We start from the raw sequence: 15,691 nt of genomic DNA, 5'->3' as shown, positions 1-15,691 counted from the left end.
CGGGCTGGACAATGGCACAGAAGAGTACAATGTCAAGAAAAAGAAGAATAAGAAACTCCGGTTAGTAATGCGACAACCAGGAAGAAGCAGAGCACAGTCATCTATAGCCGCGCCGAGGTCTTGGTAACATTAGCCTCCGTAGCAGACTGGATGCGAGCACCAAGATCGCGGTTCACACGACGGAACATCCCATACGTCTGCTTGCGGACCCGCTCATGGGCATTGCAGAGGTGTCCAGAGACATTAGCAACAAAGTGATCCTGCTGACCGGGCTGGCGACCAAGGACCTGCCAAAGGCCGTTCGCCTGAACGTAATCCTCAGCCGAGACAGGCAGCTGGTCCGCAACAACAGAACCGACCCATTTTTCATGGTCATTGCTCGCCTTGACGGGCTTGTACGCGAGCGGACGGAAGGTGGAGGGGTAGTTGGGGTTGGCGCCGTAGTTGCCGTGGACGTTCATAGCGCCGTCGCGGTGCCAGGGACTGAAGGCGTTGAGCGGGCAGTTCACAGGGATCTGCTCGTAGTTGCCGCCGAGCCGGTGGCGGTGGGTGTCCGGGTACGAGAAGAGACGGGACTGCAGGACGGGGTCGGCGGAGGGCTCGACTCCCGGGACCATGTGCGAGGGCGAGAAGGCGGCCTGCTCGATCTCAGCGAAGTAGTTTTGCGGATTGCGGTTCAGCGTGAAGCGGCCAAAGCGGCGCAGTGGCACCTCGCTCTGCGGCCAGATCTTGGTCAGATCGAAGACGTTCCAGCGGAACTTCTCGGCTTGTTCCGGGGAGAGGGTTTGCACGTAGCAGGTCCAGGAGGGGTTCTCGCCGCGCTGGATGGCGTCGAAGAGGTCCTGCGTGTGCCAGTCTGGGTTCTCGGAGGCGAGTCTGCCGGCCTCGTCGTTGGTGAAGGTCTTGTTGCCCTGGTCTGTTTTGCAGTGTATCTGGACATAGTTGAAGGTGCCGTCGGGCTTGGTCCACTTGTATGTGTGGCCCGAGTAGCCGTTCATGTGGCGGTAGGAGTATGGCGTGCCGCGGTCGCTGAATAGGTGCATCACCTGGTGCACGGCTTCGTGGTGCGTTGACAGGTAGTCCCAGAACATTGTTGCGTCTTTGAGATTGGTTTGCGGGTTGCGCTTCTGCGTGTGGATGAAGATCGGGAACTTGGCTGGGTCGCGCAGGAAGAATACGGGTGTGTTGTTGAACACCCAGTCCCAGTTGCCCTCGTTCGTGTAGAACTTCATGGCGAAGCCTCGCGGGTCGCGCGCGCTGTCTGCGGATCCCTTTTCACCGCCGACGGTCGAGAAGCGCGTGAGGAGCTTGGTTTTCTTGCCGACGCCCTTGAGCATGTCGATCGTGGTCTATGAATTGCGCCAGTTTATGTTAGCTCATGATCTAGGTGGCATATATGGTCACTGAGAAGACCTGAAACGTACAATATCGCTGATGTCATCGGTGACCTCGAACTCGCCATAGGCACCTGCACCTTTGGCGTGAACCACACGCTCTGGAATACGCTCGCGGTCAAAGTGTGCCAGCAGGTCAATCAAGTGGAAATCTTGCAGCAGGAGTGGGCCATTGGAACCCACGCGCTGCGAGGCCTGGGGGTCCATGACCTAGCAGAAGAGGAAGTTAGACCAGAATATCGGATCTGCTTGACAGAAAATTCATCGTACCGGGCAGCCATTGGAGGTTGTGTAGACCGGAGTCTCATTGTAGCGGTAGGTCTCTGCAGAGAAGATTAGCTTCTATCATCGAAGTATAAGATCGGCATTCACGTACTCGGCTCGTCGTCTTGGCCCATTGTGGCGAGATATTGATGCGTAACACAAAGCACAGAGGAAGATATAAGAGAAAGAAGATAACAGACAAAACATGCGGAGGCGTGTGGAGGAGCTTTATATCGGCCTGAAGAAAAAAAAGCCTGGTGGGGATCCATGGAAAAACCGCAGGGCCCCACACGTGGTAAACCAGCTTGTTGATATGGAAATTCGGAGCTTTTGATTGGTGGTTATTTCAGCCCACTTTATCTCTATCTCTCTGCTTGTACGTCTCGAGTTTCCCTACAACAACACCCGCAAATTTCTACTTCTAGCCCATCCAGCAATTTACCGATGTCGGCGGATCTCCTTCTTGGACATCCTGTGTTGTACCATAAGTTGGAACTGGGCAAGACCCATCTCCCACGCGCAACAGGAAGGTTGGGGTCCGGGGAGCGGTTTGTCAGTCGACCCCGGCCAGACCAAAATTGTTGAAGGACCATCCCATTATTCCAAGGTTGTTTCTATGGTCCCAATTCAAGCTTCGGGCGAGATGCTCGGTGTTAGTCAGGGACGACTTGGGCAAGCTGGGGAGATCCCCACTGCTTTGCTCTTATTCATAGATCTGTAGTATATTGCCCGTTTCGGGTAAGGCGATGCTGTCATGTCGAATCGAGTAAGTCGATCCGAACGCTCTTATAGTAGGAATACATGTTTAGGGAGCACATTGAATTTCTGGATTTTAATTCTTAATTGACTCGCGCAATTGGTAATTCAAAGACCATTTTTAATTTTGTTATATTTTTCCATAGTTTCCTGCATCCTGAACGCGGGGGTCCGCGGAAGTCTCCGTGCGAGGAATTGCCGCGATGGAACCGAACTATAGCGATATACTTGGGATAGTACCCTTGACAAATATTTGATTTGATGATATTGATGAGAACTAAATCCTCAAAAATACACGTGTTCTCATCACAGCTCATAAATACTGTACATTAAGGTCCTCCTGTCCTTTTTATTCCCTTCAAGCCTGTTCACTCGACCCGTCGCCGGTTTTCTTCTGCCCAGACCCGACGGCATTGTTTACTGATTGTCCCAGGCCCTTGGTGGCATTGCCGAGTCCTTCGGTCACCCCGCTAACTGTCTGGCCCATACCCTGCGCCGCCGTGCCGGCCGTGTTACCCAGCCCGCCCACGGTCCCGCCGACCGTCTTGCCGACGCCATCGGCAGTCTTGCCAACCATGCTACCGAGGCCGCCGAAGAAGGAAGCTGTGGATGAAGAGGGTGTTAGTTTGGACTGTACCCATCCTGGATATGCTTGGTTGGCACTTACGGTTGTCCTTGTTATCGTTGGAAGACATAGTGATTTGAGTGATTTGATGTAGAGATGCGAGGATTGATTGGAAAAATGATCAAAAGAGGACACAGTTGATGCGATGGGAGAAAATGGATTGTTGGATTGAAGTGCTTCAATTCAAGACTCGAGCAGCTTTATAGGTACGTCAATGCCCCCCCCCCCTTGGCGATGATATCATACCCTTGGAAGAGGCCCACCGGGCGTACTCCTTTAGCTCTGGCTTCTTCCATGGCACGATTGATCGATCGACTTGCCAGGTACCCTGAAGTCATCGATTCCATTCTACGTTCTATAATTGGATCGCTTGATATTCTAGTATTCTGGTCCTTCCAGTTGTGATCGAGGGAGTTGGAATGTGGGTAAACCCGAAGTCTAGAGTATATACTTTGTCGGGCACAGCGAGGAATTACTATATTGCGCCTCGCTTTTTTTTTTTTTTTTTTGTTTTTTTACGCCTTCTGGATCTTTTGCCATCCCTCGCAGCGTTCTCTCGACCGCTGTAAATTTGATACCTGGAAAACGACGGTTAATGAGTTCCAGTATACCAACTTATAAGGTCTTACTTGATCTGAATCAACGCGAGGGCTCTGAGTTCTGCATTCCGATAAAACGAGAAATTGGAGGGATTCAATGGCCTAATGCCATAATCAGGAAATTGAGTAGATATAGAGCATAGCCAGTGTTGAACAATTAAGCAGCTAAGAACATTCGTGGAATATTCCATAGACTTCCGCATTCGGCTAGCTTCAAGAGTTGCCACTATGAAATCTCTCGAATTCGTTCTTTTCTGCTATAATAGGACATAGAATCTATGCAGAACTCATATTTTGATATTCGAACTAATTTAGCATTATTTGATTTGCATTTCATCCCACTGGCTACTTGGATATAATGCATGTCCACTGCAGGACAACGGAGAATAAACACGTGGAATGCATCGGAGGTAATCCAATTGGATTGAATTGACCTTACTTTATATTCTAGCAGTGTAGAAATAAAATAAAACAAAGTGAAGAAGAGAGTCAGCATAAAAAAAGAATATAAATGGCAGTCATAAACCCCTGATCCACCCGTGCCCCATCCGGCGTCGCCAAGCTTCAGATTTTGCGTTTCGAAGCCAACCTCCCCCCCCGCAACTTTGTCGACTACTGTCTTGACCGAATTCTGTTTAGCTTGCTTTCTGATCTTCCAGCCGCTTCCATTACCCCGGGGAGGCGTCAGGATTGTTGCATGGGTTTGATCGCGTGCAATGTCTTTGCGCTCGGTGGGGTTCTCTTTTTTTTTTTTTCTCACGCCTTGGTTTCCGCAGTTCTCCGGGGGTCTAATCTTTGACCGCACACTTTGATCTGGTCTTAGCCTCACCTACTGTCCTCATAATTCTCCTCGTGTCCTCTGGTGCTTGCCTTCGTCTTAATGATGGCCGATCCCAAGGCACAAGAGACCGTGATGCCGGTTGATGGGCCCCTCCACCACTACCCCTCGACCGAGGGACCTGCCTCCGACTCGTCCATGACAAAAGTCATTCAAAATGCCAAAGCCGCCACACAAAAGGAACAGAAGATGTCCTTGCTTCAAGGCATTCGACTGTACCCCAAGGCAGTTGCGTGGAGTGTTCTCATCTCGACGTGCATTGTCATGGAGGGATACGATATCAGTCTGGTCAACAATTTCTACGCTTTCCCGCAGTTCAATCGGAAATACGGCGAGTTAGGAGCAAATAATGAATACCAAGTCTCTGCACCGGTAGGTCGAGCACAATACCCAAGTCGGGTGGATCCCCTTCATGGAAGCATGGAACTGATACGATCCCGGATATCTAGTGGCAAGCAGGGCTCAGCAACGGTGCCTACGCGGGCGAGATAATCGGCTTGTTTATCAATGGTTGGGCGTCGGAGCGGTTCGGGTATCGCTACACAATCATGGCTTGTCTTATCTTGGTGACCGCGTGGACCGCCATCTTCTTCACGGCCCCGAACGTGCAAGCCCTCCTGGCTGCAGAGATTTTGTGTGGAATTCCCTGGGGAGTCTTCCAAACTCTGACCATCACCTACGCCTCCGAGGTGTGTCCCGTGGCTCTACGAGGGTATCTGACCACCTATGTCAACTTTTGCTGGGGTCTTGGCCAGCTCATTGGGGTTGGCGTGATCAAGGCCATGTTGAACCGCACCGATGAATGGGCGTACCGAATCCCGTACGGGCTGCAGTGGATGTGGCCCCTGCCGCTCTTCATTGGAATATTACTTGCTCCCGAGTCGCCTTGGTGGTTAGTGAGAAGGGGACGAACCGAAGACGCGAAATGTGCCCTTTTACGCCTGACTAGCCAAGATCGTGAGACAGATTTCGACGCCGATGAAACCATTGCCATGATGGTGCACACCACCGCATTGGAGGATAAGATCACCAAGGGAGCCAGTTACTTGGACTGCTTCCGGGGCACCGACCGTCGCCGTACGGAGATCATCTGCATGGTGTGGGCGATCCAGAACCTCAGCGGGAACTCCTTTTCCAACTACTCCACCTATTTCCTCAAACAGGCCGGGCTCGACCCATCGAATTCCTATGCCTTTGCCATGGGCCAGTACGGGATCAACATGCTCGGCGTGTTTGGCGCATGGTTTCTCATGACTCTCGGCATCGGTCGCCGATCCCTGGTTCTGTACGGTCTCTGTGGGCTCAGCGCGATGCTGCTCACCATGGGCTTCTTGGGTCTCGTTCCCAGGGAGCACCGCGACCAAGGCTCGCTGGCCACTGGATCCCTGATGCTGATCTGGGCACTATTCTACCAGCTGACAGTCGGCACGGTCGGCTATTCGCTGGTGGCCGAGCTCTCGACGCGGCGGCTACAGATCAAAACCGTAGTGCTGGGCCGGAACCTTTACAACATCGTCGCCATCATCTGCGGTGTGCTGACCCCGTACATGCTGAACCCCACCGCCTGGAATTGGGGCAACTACGCGGGCTTCTTCTGGGGCGGGATCTGCTTCCTCTGCATTATATACACCTACTTCCGCGTCCCCGAGCCTCGAGGTCGCACGTTCGCCGAGCTGGACTTGCTCTTTGAGCGTGGGGTCAGCGCGCGCAAGTTTGCTTCTACCCAGGTCGATGTCTTCGACGAGACGGTGGAGAGCCGTGTCATCGATGACTACCGGGCACAGAAGAAGCGGAGAACCGACCCGAGTCAGGCGGAGAAGAACGATGGTTCAATATGATTGCGATCTGCTCCCTCCCATATTTACGACCTATTTTATGATCGGCATCCTGCAATGGCTTGAAATGTTTCTGAAATGTACATACACATATTTTTACCTATAGCCTTAATTTATCTTAATGGATCTGATCCCTGGCTTGAGGTGCATTCGTAGCCTACCGTATTAGTAGTTCTTGCCTTTAATATTGGACGTATATCAAGGACATTGCTATTGCAATGTTCACTTATATCTGAGAGCGTCATGGAATCGCGGAAGCAGAAGATGATAAAGATCCGTTGGGACAGTGTAGATCCCCCGCCTCGGCCTGCGACACTCTTTTTCCTTTCCCAACGACCCGCGATCACCGAGTGGCTCCGGCATACCAATCAACCCACACTCTCTATGCCGAGATCTTCGGCTGATTGGATCGAGTCTACATGAATTCGAGCTTCTCATATGTTCAGAACAAGTTGTCCAGATTGCCGGGGGGTTGTTCTTAGCAAGAATTCCCCACAAGGACATACATGAAGAGCGCCAGCTCGATTACGAACTTTGCTTTCGTCCGCAGAATTCAACGTGAATATTGACACAGATTGTTTGTTTTGGAGAAGACATCAAGCTGAGGACCTCCATGATGGAGGAGACGTCGCCCGCGAGAGTTGAAACCAGCACAGCCGAAAAACAGTGGAAATGCAGCGAGTGCGCATCAATCTTCCGGCGACAGGATCATCTCAAGCGCCATACATTGACACGTTAGTGCTCGACTACCACGAGAAAGTAGCATTCTTGCGAAAAGGAAACAATAACTAATATTAAGTGTAGATAACACCGAGAAAAACCACGTCTGTTCCTTTTGCAGCTCTTCATTTAGTCGCGGGTAGGTCTTATTTCTATTTCTATGCTTCTATGCTTCTGGGGGTCATTCCTATCCCTATACAAAGTAAAATAGCTAATGGAGCTTACAGGGACGTGCTACGCCGACACTGGAAATCATGCAAGGCCCGCGTCGAAGCCGGCCACGCAATGCCCGCGCCCTTCCGAAGCGGAAAGCAGAAACGGGCCTGTGACAGCTGTGCAGGCCTGCGCAAGGCCTGCAATGGCGAGCAGCCATGCTCGGAGTGCGGCCATCGTCACCGGAGATGTACCTACCAGCGTCTTGGAGAAGAGGACGATCCTGCGGGCTCTGGGTCTCGGATCTTATCGAATTTGGAGCGCCAGGATCGAGCTTCGCAGATGGATGTCGTCTCTGGATCCAGTGCTAGTGAGCAGCCCTGGAGTCTGGGGCTTCAGACTTTTTATCCGTCCCGAGAGGCATCGATGCGGATTAAGGATCGATATAACTATGCGACTTGAACAAAACAACCGTGCAACCTTTTTCCCCCAGTGGGTTGGACAATACCGAAGTATACGATCTTTTCAATCAGCCTGACATCGTGAAATAATTCCAAATGTGAGACTATTTCTTTCTGGATTGGTACGCATCCTGGTCCAATGTCTCAAACCCCCACTGACCCAAATGAATACATAACGTTTAGGCATCGCATACTCAGCTAGCACCAGATTCCTTATCCTCCAAGCTCTTCAAATAACGGTACATAGTGACAAACGATTCGAGCCAGTTCATCTCTCTCTTGTCATGAGGTTCATATCCTTCAAAGCCCCACCGAAGGAAACAAACGTCCACTCCGGCTTGGTGTGGCGTGAAATAAGGCGTGTCAACCTCCACAGACTCATACTGTTGCGGCTTGTCCGACCAAGGCGTATTGCCTGTCCTGAAAACATCGCCGTCGTCATTTGCAACCCGCTCGCTCGCCAGCTTTTGGCGGTCCACAGGCAGTGAGATGAAGAAATAGGGCATCCCCTTGATCAGGGTATGAGCAGCCAGCCAAATTGACGGCGGATGTGAGTGCGGGCCTGGATGACTTTGGCTTTCTTCGCCTTTTGAAACTCGCTGGTTGTTGGCTGTGATCCCGTACTTTTGCATCAGGCGTAACAGTTCCGTCAATACCGCATCAAAAGGAATGATTGGAAAGAAATGGTAACGGAAGTGCTCAGACGGTGTGAACACTTTTCCCGGTGCCCGCCTGACTGTCCGCACAATTTTCGCAGCCTTGCCTCTCATGACCGACACGATGTGCGCGGTATTGGGCCGTTGCTTTTGCTCTGGGTCCAGCGTGCGCTTCAAGATATCTGGATTGGCCTCCAAGAGATCGGCCGCCCAGAGCAGCTGCGACGAGGTCTGAGCGACCAGATTGGCCTTGGCCTGTTTGATGATTTGCCAGTGGTCCTTCAGCTCCTCAAAGGACGGGAACTCACCCGCCTCTGGGAAGCAGGAGAACGAACGCAGTGGTGCCGTGCCCGGAGGCAAGTACCGGTTGAGGTCGACGACGAGGCCCTGCTGCCGGATATTCTCATAGAGACGCGTGAGCATGTTCCACAAGACATGCTTGTAGTCGTTTGGCTCCACGCAGTGGATATTCAAGTTCAGAACCCACGGGGCCGTCCGCCAGTAGTAGTAATAGTCAGACTTCGCTAGGCACACGTTGATTTCACGGAAGAAATCCCAGTAGAACTGGGCAACTGCCCGCGTTTTGGAGAGTGCTTCGGCATCGTGGCCCAGCAGTTTCCGGCACAAGGGGTGCGATAGAAGACTGGCATTGACGCGCTCGTTGTTGTGGCAGAGAAGTCTCAATACATCCCACACGCGCAGATCATCGATGATTTGATGGACGAGCTCTGGTGGGGTGGTGGCCAGGGCGTTGACGATTGAATAAAACGGCAGGTTACTCATGGTTATGTCGACTTTGCCAGGTGAGTTCAGCCGGGGATTTGCTGGTCGGGGGAGAAGCGGCTTAAAAATGGCCCGGCCCCTCCAGAGGCCCCATTCGACATGCTTCGCCGCACAGCGATCGTCAAGTGAGTCAATGTGCGGCTATTAATATTTTGGGGCGTAAAACGAGGACCTGTGAATTTCCTTTTGTGGTTAGTTTGGCTATTTCTGGTTTGACGTCCTTATACGCCGTCCGGTAACATCGCCCACTAAACCCCTATATATAAGATCTGCCGCTCTCGTTGTTCCTTTCTAACTTGTTAATTCTCCCTTTCTCTATCCTCTCTATTCTACACTTGCCCAGTAGATATACGTCGTCGTAGGTACCCTTTTTGCCCTATTTACTCTTTATTTTCGGTCGTAAATTGCGGCTGGGCCTTTACTGTCTCTACCTCCACTCTTGGTTTATGATTCATCTACGACTCGAATAGCTCTTAAACATAGTGGACCGTAAACTTTCTCGAGGAGTATAGTACTGAGTAACGCGGTATAGATAATCTTTCTCTTCTAGAAATACCTATCTAGCTCTATAGCTTCGGATTAACGTATCTAGATATCTCGGGTCTTTTATATCTCTTTCGATGATTTTCGTTTTCATTTGCTATATAAGAATCCCTAGTCTCGTATATGCCTTATTTTTTTTTATCTCGAACGACGATTAAATTTGTCCGCTCTACTCTTTCTTGAATTGAGGCGGGAAGTAAAGACAGTATGAGAAAAAGGAGTTTCCACAACTTGGTTGATTGCGAAATGTAGGATGTCCTCGAGAATCTGTCTCAAGAAAATTCGATATCAAAGTCTATATACAGTTTCCCATAGAACATCGATTGCCTCCATCCGCATAGCAAATATCTGCAGAAAACAAACATATGCACCACTGGCGATCCTCATGCGCCTCGGGTCTCCCGCGCTTCCGCTGCTGTCTGGTATCACATGACATCAATACAATTAAAGGTGTCGAAACCTCAACAGTATTAGCCTTCTCTGTTTTCTACCACGGGATTTCTATCATCATTAATCTGCCCTGGTGCCTGTCCTTGGAAATACCGGTATATTTCTATGCATGATCTTTCTGCTCCTTTTTTTCCTATGTCTAGGTTAAAAGCCCATCAATTTTATACATGTTTCTTTGTTTCTCGCAGTTTTAGGTCTTTATCAAGGCTTTAAAAACAGGGCGAATAAGATTCATAGAACATACTGCATAAAGCAGACTGGTAGAAATGTTTTGTTCCTATACTCGAGATAGTCCCCTCTTACATAGCATTAGGTACTTGTATTCGCTACCTTCCTTGACATCGAAATTAACTTTGATATTATTGTATTCGTCAAAGAGATCAAGTCAAAACTTATTTGAAAAAAGCAGTCAAGTCAGATATAACAGTGGTCATGAATCAGGAAAGCCAAGCCTCGCCCCGTGACTTGAGATGATATCCGAGAACATCAACCAGGCCTTACGAGCAGAAACATGAACCTTACACAACTCCTTGAGCCATTCTTGAGCTTTCCTTACGCGTTGTGGGATACCGACGTGGCACAACGAGCCAAATTTCGATCGCAAAAAGGACCCAGTCAACATGATAGTGATGGCCTGAACAATATATTGAAGGGCACTCCACCAAGGGAACAGACCATAAAGCCAAGTCAAGTTCGGTTGATTTGGTAGTAGTTCAATCATCTGGATTGCAGCATGAATGCATATCCCTGGTGTTGAGTCATATGAAAGCTCAGGACTCTTCGGAGCTTCTGAGGAATGCATAAGTTGACGAAGGCATGGCTGCGTGATCAAGATCTTGGTGCAATAGTATTGAAACGCAAGGTTGGCTGAATGGCGATTGGAAGATATCGGTTTGCCCGCAGTCTGGAAATTGTAGGACGCAGGGAGTGATGCTATCCAAGTATCGACTTTGGTGTTCAGGGAAGATATCGCGAGTTCGAGTATGCCCCACTGCTTTTGCGGTGCACTAGGCGCATAAAGGCTTTCTATCACCTCACGCTTAATCATCGAGAGACTCATCGCGAACCAGAAACATAACGAGTTGCTCGGTGGAGGGTATTCTGGGATCAAAATAGCGTTTTTTTCACCTTCGTCTAACGCTCTCTTTCTCGAGCTTTGACGATATGATGATTCGTCTTCGGTGAATTCACTCGCCACGTCTTGAACATATTTTCGAAAGGGCCCAGTGTATAGACTCTCCTCTTCAAAGGGTATGGGAAGCGGTGTTGTGCAGAAGCCCCTTTCAACACTTGGTGGTCGGCCTGTGAGCTCAGAAAGAGAAGTATCCAGCATGTACAAAGCCCACCATACCCGATATCGGATCTCTTTCGAAGCCAGAGGAATCTGACTTTCGTTGCGCAAATGGAGCCCCATGGCTAAAGCGGAGCGAATTGCAGTACCACAGGATTTCCAGGATCTAGATGCTAACTTATTTAGCAAAGAAAGGTGGCCAGAGTTTTTAGTTTCGGGGGTCTAAGCACCTGTTGACCTGGCCAACTGATAGTAGGTAGAACGATGCTAATCCTTCGGCCTGCACTTGTTGCAAGTTTGCATGTTCCCGTAGGGATGTCTTGTCAATAGAAAGAATCCATCCCCGTGAAAAGTAAGCTCGGCGGATTTGCCTGTCACATACAGTCGTCTCTCGTTTCGGCGAGAAGTGTGTTGTCGCAATAGCAAAAATGAAATTGAGCACCGCAAGCCATTGTCTTCCAGGCCTTGCAGTTGGGTTTGAATAAAGCGATCGGTATTGCGCGAGGAAGGTTGCTTTTCCAATGATTGGAAATGAAGGGTGAATAACTTGGAAATATATGTCGATGAGCTCGTCAACCTCGGCCTGTTTCGGTCGCTCAAAGACATCTAAATCCTCTCGAACATCTATCTCATATCCATTCTCGTAATAATCAACTGAAGAAAAGGATGGGGCATTGAAGTGCCCCAGAGGGCTAGATGACGTGATAGGGTCTTGTTCGAGTATGGACTTGAGTCGATGTAGCCATGCCATTGCTGAATGCTCTCCGATGAAACCGATCGCCTGAATTCCTGGTTCGCGATTGAAGTCTTCTTGCGTCGAGTCAGGCACAGAAAAAGGACTATTCGGCGCGTTGAAGAGGTCGGTAATAGTTGAACGGGCTAGCGGGGGCTGATCGGGCATATAATAATAGGACAGATTAGCTTAAGAAGAAATGCTTTCATATACATGTTTCCGGGAGGGTTGATATCAGACAGGAGACAATTCCGACCTTGTTCAGTGATTGACTAACGCGCTTAGCAGACTCAGTGTCAAGCCTGGGGTAAATTTCACATAGTAGACTTCCCAAAATATGGACCTGTGAGCTTAGGTCTTCAATTTTCCTGATAATCGGCGATCTTGGGTTAACATTGAATTTAAGTGGTCCTTTTAGTAGTGAACATACTTTGCAGTGATTTCCCGTTTTCGCTCGCCATAATTGCAATCCAGTCCGAGCTCTTCGCACCGATGGCAGATAGGTCGGTGGCCGCTACATTTAGTCTTGAGCTCCTGGCAGGATTTGCATGCTTGTAAAACCCGTGCTCGGTTGCTCCGACTTCTCGTTGTGCTTGCGCGAGGTATTGCAACTTTATGATTTGGCTCGGGCTGAAGTCGTCTGAAAGGGATTTCTATTGATCGATCCACATGATTTCTGGCAGGTCCATTGAAAAGACAATCTTCGGGGAGGTCAACAGGCTGAGAAGACTCGTCCAATTCGGAGTCCAGAACACGGAAACTATCAGGATCTGACAAGCTCTCAAGGAACGAAGCATCATATTGATCTGGTGTCTCGTCCATTTTGAAGTTCAATTTTGGTACCAGATTGTTGTGATCATTCAGTGCTTTGGCGGATCTTAATATGGCCCTCGATATTTATAATGTTAGGCCTCAAGGATCAGCAGAGCTCGCCGAAAACCTCTTCCTACACACTATCATGGTTACTGTGTTAAAGAAATTGAAGTATGTATATCACCCCAAAAAAGTATATCATATACCCCCCTATTTACGCAAGTGGTGTCCGTCCCTTGCAGTTCGACGACTAAACCACAAATTATTAACGCTTCTCGTAAGCCAGAAGAGCCTACAATGCATATCCTCTGTTATCTTTTACATTCCGCCATAAATTTTTGCCAGGAAAGTGGCTTGAAGCTAGTGAGTCTGGGCCTCTTCAGGATTGCTGATAATGGGGTTCTGCCAGCTCCGGCTTTTGAGTCCGACCAATCATAAAGCATGAAAAGCCAGGATAATACAACCCCTACATAACAATTGTATAGTAATGTAACAGCGAATAGAATCAGCTTTTTGCACCTTTAGATAGTGGGTGATTATTTTTTGTTTGCTCCCCTCCCCTAGGCCTACTATATTTTCTAAACGCTACTTGTCTATCACTTATCTAATAATATAGCTAACCATCTCGCGCGATATCTACGAGTAGACGCGTTTACTATCTATATTTACCCCTGAATTCTTACTTTCTCTACTAGTATATACTTGTTTTTGATACCTCGCGGTAAGGAACTTAACTTATATGCTCATACTCTAATATACGAGTTCAATTTAACTACTATAAGTATATTCAAAAAAAAATATGCCTTTCGATTCCTCTATTGATTATTCGATATACTATGATCAAAGAAAACGAGAGATTTAATAATTTCTCAAATATCGCCCCGGCTAACCACGTGAGTTTACCAAAAATCACGGTGATCAAATTACAAGAAAGCTACTTCCGCCACTTGTATGCGCTATGAAGATCTACTTGCCGATATCGATTATAAAGTTGAAATGATCTTAATTCGAAATTTTTTCAACTAAGATAGGCCTTTGAAAATAGTAGTAGAAATACGCCATAGTTCAGAATACCTCAGTCTCTATTTGTTAATTCAACTAAGAACGTCTAGGCTTTATTAAACATAAAAATCTATGATATTTACCAAAGCTATTAGATAAACACACTTAATAATAAGGCTATGCCCAAGTTTCCTGTATAAGCCTCCTAGAAAAATGGAACCTTATTAGATAGACGGCTTTGCGAAATATATCGAATTCGACACTAAACTATGTAAGGGCAGTAAACGAGATAGAAGGCTAGTATACTAAGTAATAGCTATATATATAGATTATTTTTTATATTAAAATAAAGAACTAATATAACAAAAAAGAATATTTTTCTGAAAAGAAAAAAGAAAGCTAGTCAGATATTAGGAGAATCTTGGTTTACAACCAAAATAATTGAATATAAAGCGGGATATATAGTAGCCATAAGATTCGTAATTAATGCATTTTTAAAAAGTTAAGTTTTCGATAATTCTTTAGATATCACTAGAAAATCCGATTTAAATTCATATAATCCATACTACCTGGTGCGATTTTGTTCTGATAAATATATTTGAGTCATGTTCCGGTGGCTAGCTTGTAGACCAAAAAACAGAGGCTCATGTAACGCACAAAGGTATAATCAATCATAAAAAATCAGTATATGGGCTCGTTTGTAAGTGTATATTGGGCTTTTAACTATATACAGGTTGAGTAGCATGATTGTTCTATTATATTAGGGTGATATGGTCTATGCCCCCTACTAAGAAGTCAGCTTCTACAAGAGCGCAAGCATTAGCTTTTTAAAGCATATTGATGGCCCATGATTGGATTGAATGGCTCAAACTAGATAGACCTTGTCTATGGATTCAGAAAAAACTAGATTTGAATACGAATTGACCGAACATTGCTTCACTAGTCATGCCAGATATGAAACTGGGGGTTGGACAGTTTATTACTCAATATTGCAGTACAGGAAGCACGAAGATCTTTCACAATGGAAAATACTTTAAGCTTAATCTCCTTAGAAACGTATTATTCTTGCTAAGCATCATTTTGGTTGTCTTTTGAAAAAGTTGCAGCGTAACTTCTTGCACCATTGAAGCAACCCATTGGCTCCTCGATCTTCGACGTGTTGATACTTGGTTAAATAATCAAAATCCGTAGGCCCATTGAGGACGGAGGGCAAGTTTTGAAGAGTCGGGCTTTGTAATTGAGAGAAGGAATCTTGTCTCGAAGTACCAGATACCACTGAACCATGGACTTCTTTTCTTGAGCTCGACATTGTCGACCAATCGCTGTCGCCGAAATCAGGAGGACTTGGGATAGGGTTTGATAGCGTCAATCCTTCGTCTGCATTGAGGTCCGTGTCCATCACTTCTAAGGTGAATGTGTCAATCGAGGTCGAAGAATAACTTTGGGCCCGAGGAAGCCGTTGAATCCTTCTTTTGGTGGACTATGAAAGTAAACCCGTTATTAGCAAGCCGCCTTCTGGGGGGTTTATAAAATAGATACTTGCCTTTGAGGAATTACAATGCTTCTTCCAGTGCGACCAAGCAAACATGGATTTGAGAGCCGAAGGTTTGCCGAAAAACGAAGACATCGCCATCATAAGAGATATTCTTGCGTACGTGAAGCAAGTTACCAAATAGGCGAATAAACAGCCTGCGCTTGATTTATATCATTTTTATTTCCAGGGGGTCGTTGGTCAGTATGTCTAAACATTGAGAAACTTCCCTTTTTAGTGTTAG

At 47.6% G+C, this 15,691-nt stretch overlaps 7 protein-coding genes across 7 annotated transcripts; 2 read left to right on the top strand and 5 right to left on the bottom strand.

The window, feature by feature from the left end:
- Positions 1-101: 101 nt before the first annotated feature.
- Positions 102-1,792, bottom strand: fgaCat (catalase easC; the record flags this gene model as incomplete). Its single annotated transcript, XM_056660468.1, has 4 exons — positions 102-1,349; positions 1,425-1,604; positions 1,665-1,717; positions 1,771-1,792. 4 exons carry the CDS (start codon positions 1,790-1,792, stop codon positions 102-104), a joined length of 1,503 nt encoding a protein of 500 aa, XP_056506966.1.
- Positions 1,793-2,772: 980 nt separating this feature from the next.
- Positions 2,773-3,109, bottom strand: NUU61_009942 (uncharacterized protein; the record flags this gene model as incomplete). Its single annotated transcript, XM_056660467.1, has 2 exons — positions 2,773-3,017; positions 3,082-3,109. The coding sequence occupies 2 exons, from the start codon at positions 3,107-3,109 to the stop codon at positions 2,773-2,775; spliced, it is 273 nt and encodes a 90-aa protein (XP_056506965.1).
- A 1,412-nt stretch (positions 3,110-4,521) lies between these two features.
- NUU61_009941 (putative MFS alpha-glucoside transporter) lies at positions 4,522-6,314 on the top strand (the record flags this gene model as incomplete). Its single annotated transcript, XM_056660466.1, has 2 exons — positions 4,522-4,848; positions 4,926-6,314. 2 exons carry the CDS (start codon positions 4,522-4,524, stop codon positions 6,312-6,314), a joined length of 1,716 nt encoding a protein of 571 aa, XP_056506964.1.
- Positions 6,315-6,927: 613 nt separating this feature from the next.
- NUU61_009940 (uncharacterized protein) lies at positions 6,928-7,646 on the top strand (the record flags this gene model as incomplete). The annotated part of the gene is made up of 2 exons (XM_056660465.1): positions 6,928-7,045; positions 7,252-7,646. The coding sequence occupies 2 exons, from the start codon at positions 6,928-6,930 to the stop codon at positions 7,644-7,646; spliced, it is 513 nt and encodes a 170-aa protein (XP_056506963.1).
- Positions 7,647-7,839: 193 nt separating this feature from the next.
- NUU61_009939 (uncharacterized protein) lies at positions 7,840-9,084 on the bottom strand (the record flags this gene model as incomplete). Its single annotated transcript, XM_056660464.1, has 1 exon — positions 7,840-9,084. The coding sequence occupies one exon, from the start codon at positions 9,082-9,084 to the stop codon at positions 7,840-7,842; it is 1,245 nt and encodes a 414-aa protein (XP_056506962.1).
- Positions 9,085-10,507: 1,423 nt separating this feature from the next.
- NUU61_009938 (fungal specific transcription factor domain-containing protein) lies at positions 10,508-12,269 on the bottom strand (the record flags this gene model as incomplete). Its single annotated transcript, XM_056660463.1, has 2 exons — positions 10,508-11,534; positions 11,599-12,269. 2 exons carry the CDS (start codon positions 12,267-12,269, stop codon positions 10,508-10,510), a joined length of 1,698 nt encoding a protein of 565 aa, XP_056506961.1.
- Positions 12,270-12,306: 37 nt separating this feature from the next.
- On the bottom strand, positions 12,307-12,923 carry NUU61_009937 (Zn(II)2Cys6 transcription factor domain-containing protein; the record flags this gene model as incomplete). Its single annotated transcript, XM_056660462.1, has 2 exons — positions 12,307-12,484; positions 12,532-12,923. 2 exons carry the CDS (start codon positions 12,921-12,923, stop codon positions 12,307-12,309), a joined length of 570 nt encoding a protein of 189 aa, XP_056506960.1.
- Positions 12,924-15,691: the final 2,768 nt, after the last annotated feature.

The sequence above is a fragment of the Penicillium alfredii genome (assembly GCF_028826965.1).
Source record: "Penicillium alfredii strain IBT 34128 chromosome Unknown utg000012l_segment0_segment0, whole genome shotgun sequence".
NCBI classification, from domain to species: Eukaryota; Fungi; Ascomycota; class Eurotiomycetes; order Eurotiales; family Aspergillaceae; genus Penicillium; species Penicillium alfredii.
Note: the sequence above shows the minus strand (reverse complement) of the source record. Positions and strands in the feature narration are given on the sequence as shown.